Raw genomic sequence first — 12,388 nt, 5'->3', positions numbered from 1 at the left:
AATCATGCTGGCATCTTTTATGATAGACTTATGACATTCCTTTACTCATAACCACTGCTTGTCTACATGCTGTTAAACTTAGCAGTTTGGAATGGTACAGGAATAGTCACTAAACATTTTTCCCCTGAGGCATTATAACATGCAGTGACAATGTCCCCAAAACATTACAGCTCCAAAGCATTAAAGAGTTCAGACTTAAAGCCAAAGTCCACTAGATCCTCCTGCAAAAAGCAGGAGCAAAGACTGGCTATAGAAAAGAATTGAGAGGTCCCTCCTGGTCTAGCCCCTGTGATAGATCTTTTTCAAAACATGCCTTCAAGTGGACAGAGAATAGAACATCCAGTGTCTGGTCATGAGCAAGGAGAATGGAAATTGGTTCATCACTTACTGACCCTATCAAAGGTTCAGGCTACTGTTTCTAGGACCTCTACAATAAACTTGGGTTTTCCTGAATTTGTAGAAGAAGCTTTCAGTGCTATCCTAAGCAGTATTACACCTTTCTAGGCCCACTGACTTCAATGGTTTCAAAAGGGTGTAGCTCTTAGGATTTCACCTAAGCTTTCTCTCTTCCAACGTATTTTAAACTTGGCCTTCTAACAGTGAAATCCTAAGCAGTGTTACACTAGTCTAAGCACACTGAAATTAATGGGCTCAGACTGGAGTAACTCTGCTGTAAGTTACCTAGTTGTTGATCTATAGTTTGATAAGGCATTTCTCAACTGCACAGGCAATTTTAAAACAGCAGGCATCTTTATATAGGCTGGGATGTGACCAGTCACACGTATTTCAATGGAAGGGATTTACACATGTGCCTCCATTAAAATTAATGGGACTTTAAGCTGTTTTAAACCTTGTTAGAAAGCATTTTTAAACACTTTTTTGGAAACAATTAAAGCTCCTTAAAAAATCAACAACAAAACATTGGATAGATACATAAAAATTACCCATTGATGACACCATTTGAATAGCCCAAATGCTCAGCAAAGGATTCCTGTAAAACAATTGAAAGTGAATTATTTAACTTTAAATAAAAGGTATCCAATGGTAATCTTAAAACTCAAACTTTAAACAACAGTTGTACTAGAAAACTGCATTTAAAATTATATTTTGGATTTTAGGAGCTATCTTTCCTGAGTGGGACCATATTTCAATAATCTTGCTTATCATATGTGCAAGTGTTAGGCCTATTTTCAATAACTGGATGGATCAGTAAAGAAATGACCCATAAAATGGCAACATGTAATTTATTCTTTCATCTTAACATAAAACTAATTTAATACTTACAACTAACTCTTGTCTACTATACTAATCAGTTGTTGATGTTGTTAATGTTTATATTATTTTAATCATTTTTTAAATTTATGAACATTTTCACAATATACCAATAAATATATACAGAATAGAACAGCTCACTAATGGGAGAGTGTTATCTCCAATTTGGACTCTACATTAGCAGCAACAGAGTCAGATGGTACCAGGGTGCTGACCTGTCCAGTTGTTTGGGGTACTTTTCAGTTTATTCAGTCTGAAGATATGGACAGAATCCTTGAAGGTTTGAGGCATACCACCTGCTTGTATGACTCTTGCCCTTCCTGACTACTTAAATGTGGGGGGTGCTGGTTGATTGGATCTGATAAGTGGTTAATGTCTCCTTCAGAAAGGGGGTAGAAGTGGTGTGTCCACTACTAAAGAAGTCTACCCTGGACCCAGAAGATTTCAATAACTATTCACCAGTCTCAAACAATGAGTAGTGGCTGGACAGCTTCAAGCATTTTTGGATGAAGTTGATTATTTGGATCCTTTTCAGTCTTTTTTTAGTCCTGGTTATGAGACTGGCTGCCCTAGTGGATTAACTGAGTCAGGAGTTGTCCAGACAAAATGCAACTCTGTTGATTTTCTTAGGCCTCTCAATGGCTTTTGATACCATTGACTGTGGTATACTCTTGAATTGCCTTTCGAGGCTGGGATTGAGAACCACCTTTTTGCGGTAGTTGCAGTCCTACCCAGAGGGTAGGTCTAAGAAGGTGGTGCTGAAAGATTGATGCTCAGTGCCTGGCCTTTGGCCTGTGGTGTCCCACAAGACTTCATCTTGTCCCCTATGCTCTTCAATATCTACATGAAACCACTGGGTGAGGTCACCTGGAGACTTGTGCTGGGTTGTCACCAATATATGGATGACACTCAGCTCTATCTTATGCTTCTGGTCAACCCTAGGGAGGCTGTAGAATCTCTGAACCGGTGGATGCAGTTTTGGAATGCATGTAGGCTAATAAACTGAAACTTAATTCATACAAGACTGAAGTGGTACTGGTCATCAGAAAGTCTGATCTGGGATTTAAGATGTTATGGTTCTAGACAGGGCAGCACTACCCTTGAAGGAATGGGTCTGTAGTATGGTGGTGTTCTTGGACCCAAGCATACTGCTAAATAAGTTGGTGGCAGCTGTGGCCAGGAGTGCCTTTTACCAGCTTTGATTAGCAACCAGATGTGCTCTTTTGTGGGCAAAGACCTGGCTACTGTAGTAAATGTTCCGGTTATATTATCATATTACTCCAGTCTTGACCAATCTACGCTGGCTCCCAATCTGTTTCTGGGCAAAATTCAAGGTGGTGGTGTTGATCTTTAAAGCCTTGCATGGTTTGGGACTAGCATACTTGAAGGACCACCCACCTCCCTTCGAACCTACCCAATCACTGTTGTCATCTTCCAAGGCCCTGCTTCAGGTGCACCTGCCTTCTGAAACTAGGCAGAAGGCAACCCAGGAGACGGCTTTCTTAGTTGTCATTCTATGTGTGTATTTTACTTTTATTCTAATCGTTTGAATGGTGTGTTTTTCTTAAGTTTTAACTGTTTTTGTTTGTAATGTGTTTTTAATTGGTTAGCCACCTTGGTGATCCTGATGAGGGCAGAAAGGCAGAATAAAATTTTTGTAAATAAATAAAAATAATAACAGTTGATGATGCACTGGCACAGTAATCATTAAACCCATCCCACATCCTTACTTCAAGTGTAGCGAGTCATAGGATTAGGTCCACCCGTCATCAGTATCTTCAATCAAACGTAGCCCCAAACAATTCAGAATAGTCTCCAGCTACTTTTAGCAAATAACAAAGTACAACAATAGACAAAATCTATTTTTGCTTCTACTTTTAAAAACTGTGGAAGAGGAGGATGGGCCTTTTTACATGGAGCATGGCCTTCCATTTCTGCTCAGACTTACTTAAAATTATCATACCATCTTAAATATAGCTGAACACCTCTAAATCAATTTAAGCCAATGGGCTTAGAAGTATGTAACTCTGTTTAGGATTACTCCATTAAAGTACAAGATTGCTCTCCTATTGATGCAGTTTCATGAGTATATGTTAGTGGCTTAGAAAAAAAACCCTACATATGTTTACCTCAATATGCTGGAACATATATGGGTGATTGCATATTTTTCTCAATTGCATGATGGTGTTCATAAGAGTTTTGGCTCCTCCTTTCCCCTGAAGTAGTAAATAAAAAGCAGTTATGAATTTCAGTGAAAATTTGGAAAGGCACAAGCTCACAAATTACAGTAAGTGGCTTAGTTTATGCAGCCGCAAAAATTACTTTCTACAACCTCTCCCTAGCCTGGAAAATGGCTTCTTACCTCAACATGGCCAACTTGGCCCCCTGGATCCATGCTATGGTAACATCAAGACTTGACTACTGTAATGCACTATACATAGGTCTCCCATCTAAATTAACTAGGAGACTCCAATTGGTGCAAAATGCTAAACTGTTATCAGGAGCGAGCAGGAGCATGAACATCACTCCCATCCTGCAGTCACTCCATTAGCTACCTATTGGTTACCACACTTAGTTCAAGGTACTGGTTATCACTTACAACGTTCTTCATGGCCTTGGTCCAGCATACCTAAGGGACCGCCTCCCTCCCTATGCTCCTTCACGGCAGCTTCATTCACCTGAACAGGGCCTCCTGCAGGTGCTGCCATGCACATGGGCGAAATCAACAGCAGCCCGTGTATGGGCTTTCTCTGTGGTGGCCCCTATCATGCAAAATGGCTTGCCTGAGGAGGTCAGGAGAGCCCCCACTCTCTTGCCTTTCTGCAAAGGATGCAAAACCAAATTATTCAAAAAGGTTTTTTACTCAGATAGGAGGGCTGTATTGTAGGGAGGGGGGTCTCAGATGCTTCACTAATGAGTGGGACCATAGACGTCACCACTATGTTGTATTGGATTCCTGCTAATGTATTGGATTCCTGCTAAATGACATAGATAAATAAAATAAATAAATATCTGGACTTCTCAAATGCGGATCATATAATATCATAGACCTATGCATGTCCCCTACAATATTCCTGTTCTACAACATCTCGATGATGGCCTTCCATCTGTGTTAATTAATAGTACTGTTTTGTTTTAGGAACTGTAAAGCATATCATGCTCCATCCTTTCTCTACCAATCTGTGACATCCTGTATCTGGAACGGAATAAAATCTCTTAGCTAAATTCTCCCAGTTGCACCTGAGAAGATTTTAAACAAAGGTTTGTTTCTTGATTAGGACAGGTTTATTTTGGCTGAGGACTCTGTTCTAAGCAGTAAGAATTTCTCACCTTCTTGTCTTTCTCAGAACCATCAGTAAGGAGGATTCCCTTGGCTTGCATGTGGCGATATAATATTTTCTGAAGTGCTGACATATCACACTTAATAACATATTCAACCTAGTGAGAGAAAGGTTAGTAGTAAATAATGCAGAATCTGCCCAACCACCAAAACCCAACCCTCTCAGTAATAGAAATGTATCTTTACCAGGAAACAGGTTTACAAAGCAGACAGGATTATTAGTCAAGAAGGACTTAAGAGGCTACCTCTTTTTCATGCTGTCCCTAGCCATTTGACTACAGAGGACAATGATATAGAAAAAGGATTTCATCACCAAACAGAAAAGTCTTGACAGTGGGAAAATTGCCTATGCTGTAGCAGAAGTTAATGAGGTAGATTACAGAAAAGGTAGCTTTTATTGTTCACTTTACCATGGGTACAACCAGTGAAAGGAAATTTATAAATATTGAAAATAAATAAATAGCCTTATTTAGATACAGGCTACCTTTTAGAGTGCCTACAAGTTCACAGCATTGCAAAAGTGCAGTGGTAAACAAAGAGATCATTACAGTAGAAATTATTATGACTTTGAGTTAGTTGTACAGTGAACAACTAACAGTGTACAGTACAGAGTGGTTCTACAACTTCTGGGACACTGGCTCTATGGGACTGATTTTCTCCTACGTCTGAGTCATTGTGCCACTCATATTCGCTAGTCACAACACAGAGTTGTACTATGTTTGCTTTGAAAGGTTTGGGGCCTGGAATCTTTGGGTTCAGCACCACACTTTTCATTGGCATTCTGCAACATTGTGGAACCCAAAATTCATTCAGGTGACGAGAAATATGCAGCAATGCATTCCCTGCACAAACCTTTTCTGGTAGCTGAGATTCAACTTCTTTCTTCAGTCTCCTTAACAGGAAGGGTCGCAGAACTTTGTGGAGACGCCGAATGATCAAAATAGTTTCCTCCTCATTTAAATCTACCTGCAGGAACATAATGACCAAAAATTATATGCTCTTAACAACAGAAACCTGCCAAGTTTCATCATTTTTTCCATTATAAATGGATTTATAATGTTTAAATCATGCCATGTTTCCGCTCAGCTTAGAAGAATCTGAATAGATATTTTCTTTGAAGTACTTTAAAGTTGTAATGTTACAATGTTAAGGTTAAAAGTATGGCCCAAGTTCAATATAAATTTTCACAGTGCAACTATTTAAATCTCTGTGAATTTAAGTTTAAACAAAATACACCAGTACCCTTTCTCCTGTCATGGCAAACGGGGCATTGAACCACTGTTCAAAGGTGCTGCAGCTCTTGAAAATTGTTGGAAGGAGGAAGTTAAGAAGAGCCCAAAGTTCAGGCAGTTTATTCTGCAATGGAGTTCCAGTCAAGAGAATCCGTCTTGGGGCTACATAATGAGTATTCAACACCTGAGTCAGCTTGCAATGATGGTTCTTCATTCGATGACCTTCATCTACAATCATATACTTCCACCGAATCTACAAAAGGACAAAGTCATTGGCAACAAATCTTTATTCCCCTAAATTCCCATTTGAGGCAAGGCTAAAATGATTCTGTCTTAAAAAAAAAGAACAGACTATAGGGATATGACTATAGGGATATGATTATACTCATTAGTTGATTTGAAAAGGTAAATTGGAATCATTTGTTCCGACTTTGAGTAATACCAGAACTGGAAAATATTCAATGCATCGAATTTAAATTTACCATGCAAGTAATATTAGGTTGGTCTATAGTACTGCACTCTGGATATGTGTTCCTTAAAAATAGCATGGACCTTTCAGCTGGTTCACAAATCAGACACCTGATCAGTATAATCCAGCATAAACATAACCTGCTACTGGGTGTCTATGTATTTTCCTTTATAACTCCTACCCAACATCCTTTCATGATTAAGATCAGCCAATAAGCCCTGCTATGAACTATATTTTTTAATGCTCTATTAACATCAAAGTGAAATGAGGCTCTCTTTGTAGTGCCACCAGAATTCAGGCATGCCATCCCTCATGAAGTTCACTTAACTACCTTAGTTACAGTGCAATCTTAAACTGAGTTACTCCAGTCCAAGTTGATTGAAATCCCTGGGCTTCAACTGAAGTAACTCTGCATAGGATTGCACTGTTAGCTCCTTTGGAAACATAGAGAAACATTTATTCCACTGAGCATTTGGGAGCCTGCCTCTTAAATTGCTGACTACTGCAGCTGATTATATTTTTAGGGTTTTTTTTATGATGTATTGTTTTACATTTTTATGTATACCACTTTAAGAATATTTGAGAGAAAACTGAGATTACTACTGCAAATACATAAACAGACTGCAATGGTGCAAATAACACTCAAATACTTAAATAACTGGATAGCAACGGAGCATACACAGGATTGAATCCAGCAGAGAATGTCCACTGATGCATGGCATGGGTGATATTCATTGATTCTCCCTTCCTGCTGCAGACCTCTGACTCACCCCTCATGGTGTTCTTGGGGGTCCACTAGGGGTGTCATTTGGGGCTGTAGCAGGAGGAAAGAGGCATGAAAGTCATGCTCCAAACAGAAATCCACTCTGTCCACAGTAGTCTTCTGTTGTACTTTTAACATTCTAAGCTAGCGAAATAAGAAAACACATGTAAGGGAAATTAAAGATCTCTCTTTTTTCCTAGGGTTTAGATCCTATGATTTCCTTCTGCAAACCGAAAAGCCTTACTCTAACAGAGGAAACCTTGTAATGCTCTTTCTACCTAATTAAAGCTTCTCACAACACAGTCCTAAGCAGAGTTATACCTGTCTAAGCCTACTGACTTCCATGGATTTAACAGAAGGATTCTGGTTAGGATTACACTGTTATTGGAAGAGTGCTATAAGATCTAACCCTAAGTATTCTATGATGTCTAACACTTTCTTGAGAGAAGGCTCTAGATAAAAGAAGTTTTGAGCAAAGTGGAGCACTGTTCTGTCTACCACTTTGCTCTTTTATAGTAGCATTAAGAAGAGCCTGATAGCCAAAGCTAACAGAAAATGCTGCTTGGAATCCTTGACTAGACACATCTTACAAAACACAGCCTACTGCACAGCCTCCTCAAAAGAGATTACAATTTTCCAATGACCCATATTTACAGCACAATGCTTTTAAGACATCTGTGCAATGGATTCAGTTTAAAGTAAGAAAAAAATCAAAATCTCCAAATTCATGTTTTGCAAAATGAGTGTCACATAAATTAAAATTCATTTAAAACAACCATTAAAGTGTAGATGGAACTGAAATGTAAAAAACTTCCTTCCATCAGCCAATTCTTGAACTAAAAAAAAAGGAAGCAATGAGGCCATCACAGTAACAGCATGACTTCAGTGGAAGCAACTTCAGGTATCATTCCAGGAAATTTCAGCTTCTAGAATGACACGAGCAATATAGCAGAATCAGAGCAGCTGCTCACTGCTAATTAAAAGACTGGAAGTACCATACGGAGTGCAAAAGAATGAGGAGATGTAAATCTTTCCAAATCCTAAACCAAACTGTTGGTATTTTAATAAGCAAGCCACAAAGCTTCATCAGAAGGTTCCAGAACAAGTAAAACAGCCTTTGTGCCTAGAATGTGCACATTTTATTTAAGGCTGAGAAAGCAGTAAACGAAAGAGAAAGCAGTAAGAGAACTGCATTTAGAAAGGTGATTTCTAGTGAGCATATGAAATCTTATTAAGGAATGTACATGAATTGATGTTTGACAAGTGAAACTGTGGCTATATATCTAACAACTCAAAGTGATCTCCATTACCTATGCATTTTAAATACCCCCATTTTCACTGAAGCAACAGTTCCCAAAGATTAGCCTCTATATTATAGAGTCTATTACACTATTTAGGAGATATTTACATCAAAGGAGTTCTCTCCAGCTATTTAGGTTTAATGCACAACTAATAATGAACACAAAAGGTTTCAGTCTAGTGTCTATTATCTTTCACATCTGGAAAGTAAAGACACAGCCTGACACCTTTTTTAAACCATGCTCATCTCTCCTCAGAAACAAAGAGCTACAGAAGAGCTGTGGATGAAAATGGAATAGCAGGGTTCCAGGATAAATGTTATTAGGCAGAATGATGGAGAAGCGGCTGTGCAGTATTGATGGGATCCACAGGTAGCAAAACCATTCTCTCATCTGCAATCCTGAAAGTGCCGCGGCAGGAGAGGAGAATCTGAATGGACTGGAAGAAAGGCCTAACACTTCAATTCAGGCATAGAAAAACTTGGAACTGGCTTTCAAAAAACAACAGTGATCATGGATGCTGCACTTGGAGTCTTTTTGCCAGGTAGAATGTGAGCTATGGGGAAGGGGGAAATTCGGAAGGGAAGAAAGCACGTCATTAAGAGAAGACAGAAATACAACACTACCTTAGCAAGAATGTGCTTGTCCTTAATTATATACTCATAAGTGGTCAAAAGAACATTAAATTTTCCACTGCGAAGCTGAGGAACAAGAGATCGGCGCATAGCAGGTGTGCCCTGAAAGAAAAAAAAGAAACAAAAACATTCAAATAACAGATCAGTAGAATAAGGATATCTGAACAAAACACATCACATTAGGCACATGTAACAAGAATTATACTAATGTTTGTCACATTTCTAAACTCTTCACAGAAGGAGTAAAGATTAAAAAAAATAAAATACCTTTGCCCTAACAAACAGAAGATGGATAGAAATCTTTGCTCAGATATTTATGCAGCAGGCAGCCTCATGCCCCTACATATGCTTGCCTTCATAAGAATAATCATGACTGAGCTAGCCTAATGATAAAGCATCCAGGAACACACAAATGTACATTATTCATAATTTCTATCACTCCCATCATAGCGCTTTTCTACTGCATTTCAAAACCTGAAAGACATTATGGTATATTACAGTAAATGTACTGATCAAGCAATTTTAAGCGCACCAAAAGAGAGAAAAGATTATACTCCCAGTTATCTATCCCTATATAAAGAAAACCTAACCTTGTAAGAAATTTTCACCACAGAAGGGGCCCATTTGTCAAATTCGTAAGTCCAGTTGGATAAAGTCCTATGCAAAAGAGGAAGAATATGAGGCATATTAAAAACATTTTCTAATATACTTATTTAGAACAGCTTCTGATAGTAAAAGTGATAAACAGCAACAAATTTTATACCCTCATATTTAAACTGCAACATGAATAGAAAATAAAACATGCAGGCTGCGTAGTAATCACATTTGTAATCACGTGAGGAGAAGTTGCCCGAGTTTCAGCTCACGATTTCTCTCCTAAGTTGGTTCAGGCCAATTAAATCAAATGAATTGCTTTAACTATTTTCCAAAGTAGTTTAAGTGGTCAAAGTGCTAAACTCTGTGAAATGTGAGTTCAAAATCCCAGGGTGCCATGAAGCTCATGAGGTAATCTTGCCCCAGTCACACTTTCAGCCTAACCTAGCTCGTAGGCCGATTAAGATTGTCTTCCCAAACCCTGCTTTCCCCCTTAAAGCCACCTGGAACCTACCTTTTCTTTTCTTTAGGTTCCAAGCTCTCTTTTTACAAAGACTTCTAACTGCGGCTTTTGTTGTTGTTTTTAATTGTCTGCTTCTAGCCTGAGGACTCTTTTGTGAATATCATTTTAGGCTTCTCACTATCATTTCATGTCGTTTTTATGTCTCTGACTTGTTTTTATGCTGTTGGTTTTGCTACATTGTTTTTATTTGTAATCTATATATATAAAGACACGTGTCCTGACTGACTTATCAATGCCCAACCCAAACCCCTGGACCTAGAAACATGAAATTTTGCGGAGAATGTTCCTTTCGTGATATAAGAGACTCACTAAGAAGGGATTTTAAGAAATTTGGCCCCTAAGGGGGTAAAATATGTTTTCCCATAGGGATACAGCTTCCCTGTGTGGCTGGGAGGCTGCTCATCCCCCCCCCCCCAGCCAACTCAGCAACTCTGCCCTGAGGTCATTTGCATATGCAGGCTGATTGGTGGAACTCTGTGTTCTGAGGTAAAAATCAGGTAAAGGAAACTGCAGACAGTTGAATAAAGATGGTACAAGACTCCCGAAGAGGGATTTTATATAAAAGTCAGTAAGGCAGACTCTGCCAGTAGTCCCAAGGGGAACTCGAGCTGACGAGGTTACCGTGTGTGTCAAGGCGTTGTATGTGTGGCCCCTCATCAGGAAACTCACTAAGAAAGAACATAAGGGTCCACTTGAGAGGCGAGGCGTCTGCTGGGGAATTCTCTGTACTACTACTAAAAATAGGGGACGGAGTGTATCCCAAGGGAAAGGTGACCATCTCTGCAGGCCTGGGCACAGTAATGACGACCCTAGCAGACCTAACAGCCACGATATACCCTGATATCGTCAATATCACGGAGAAGTCCGTGGACTGGCTGAGCAAGCATACCATTCTGACTCCCAAGATCGACAAGGCTGCCATCATTAATGAAACACAACTCACTCAAAATAGAGTGCAGGTCTGTGGACTCACTGGTGCAAATGGATGATGCAGTCCACTACCCTGTGGAGTTCCTCAGTATGCTCAACCCTCCTGGCTTCCCAGCCCACAAGCTTCTCCTCAAAGTGGGGGCTCCAGTGATGCTGCTCCAGAACCAGCCCACCCAAACTCTGCAATGGCACCAGACTACATGTGAAAGCCTCCACAGGAACATCATTGAGGCCACATTGTTTACTGGCAGTGCTTGGGGGAGGGGAGTCAGTGTTCATACCACACATACTACTCATACCATCAGAGAACCCCTTCAAATTCAAGAGACTGCAGTTCCTCCTCAAGGCCTGCTTTGCTATGTATGACGATTAACAAGTCCCAGGGGCAGACACTGAAGGTGGCAAGAATTGACTTGAGGGAGGACTGCTTCTCACATGGGCAGTTCTATGTGACCTGCTCCAGAGTGAGTTCACCCAGCAGCCTGGTGATCCTAGCACCTGAGGGGAAAACCACCAATGAGGTCCTTCAGTAGAAAAAAAGAGGTTGTACATATTTTTCACTTTATTTATTGCACTACAATCTTTTCCTTTTAAAATCTCTTCAATAAATGTTCTATTTTGAAATTCACTTCATCAGTTTTAGGCATCAACACGCTTCGCTTTATTCAAACACCAAGCTTGGGTACTATGCTATTATGCTACAAAACCAACTAAAAAAAAACCACCCCACAAATCAAAAAATGTTACATACCTTTAAGCATTATAACTGGTGGTTGTTGGGGGTTTTCCGGGCTGTATTGCCGTGGTCTTGGCATTGTAGTTCCTGACGTTTCGCCAGCAGCTGTGGCTGGCATCTTCAGAGGTGTAGCACCAAAAGACACATCTTCAGAGGTGTAGCACTCTTTTGGTGCTACACCTCTGAAGATGCCAGCCACAGCTGCTGGCGAAACGTCAGGAACTACAATGCCAAGACCACGGCAATACAGCCCGGAAAACCCCCAACAACCATCGTTCTCCGGCCGTGAAAGCCTTCGACAATACATCATTATAACTGGATTTAAAGTAGTTAAATACCATAGTGAAGCACGGGCATCAAGCTAGTATATCTATATTTATAACTATATATAGGCACGTTTAAGAATAAAGAGGGAAACATGGGGATAAAAATGTACTAGATGGGTAGACATTTTGCCTAGGGCTGCCAGGAAACCAGCAGGAGACCAAAGTGGGGGAGGGAACATGTTAATGGCAGCGTGATCTCACTTCAAGGGAAAACTCTAAAGTGAAATCAGACAACTCTAGGAATCACCAAAAACTATTCTGGTTCTACCA

At 39.9% G+C, this 12,388-nt stretch overlaps 1 protein-coding gene across 3 annotated transcripts in view; it reads right to left on the bottom strand.

Moving 5' to 3' along the window:
* SMARCA2 (SWI/SNF related, matrix associated, actin dependent regulator of chromatin, subfamily a, member 2) overlaps positions 1 to 12,388 on the bottom strand; it is a 145,916-nt gene that overhangs the window by 58,190 nt on the left and 75,338 nt on the right. For 2 of the 3 annotated variants that reach the window (XM_054987638.1, XM_054987637.1), the window contains exons 17-23: positions 9,600 to 9,666; positions 9,001 to 9,111; positions 5,855 to 6,097; positions 5,465 to 5,578; positions 4,603 to 4,710; positions 3,402 to 3,488; positions 945 to 991 (exon numbers count right to left, since the gene is read on the bottom strand). In XM_054987638.1, coding sequence (XP_054843613.1) covers positions 945 to 991; positions 3,402 to 3,488; positions 4,603 to 4,710; positions 5,465 to 5,578; positions 5,855 to 6,097; positions 9,001 to 9,111; positions 9,600 to 9,666 — 777 coding nt within the window. Of the gene's footprint in view, positions 1 to 944; positions 992 to 3,401; positions 3,489 to 4,602; positions 4,711 to 5,464; positions 5,579 to 5,854; positions 6,098 to 6,992; positions 7,010 to 9,000; positions 9,112 to 9,599; positions 9,667 to 12,388 lie in introns of those variants that run through there. The other variant, XM_054987640.1, reaches the window with a different exon arrangement.

Source organism: Eublepharis macularius, chromosome 8, assembly GCF_028583425.1.
Source record: "Eublepharis macularius isolate TG4126 chromosome 8, MPM_Emac_v1.0, whole genome shotgun sequence".
Classification (NCBI taxonomy): Eukaryota; Metazoa; Chordata; class Lepidosauria; order Squamata; family Eublepharidae; genus Eublepharis; species Eublepharis macularius.
The sequence above is the reverse complement of the archived record's forward strand: the minus strand, read 5'-3'. Positions and strand labels throughout refer to the sequence as shown.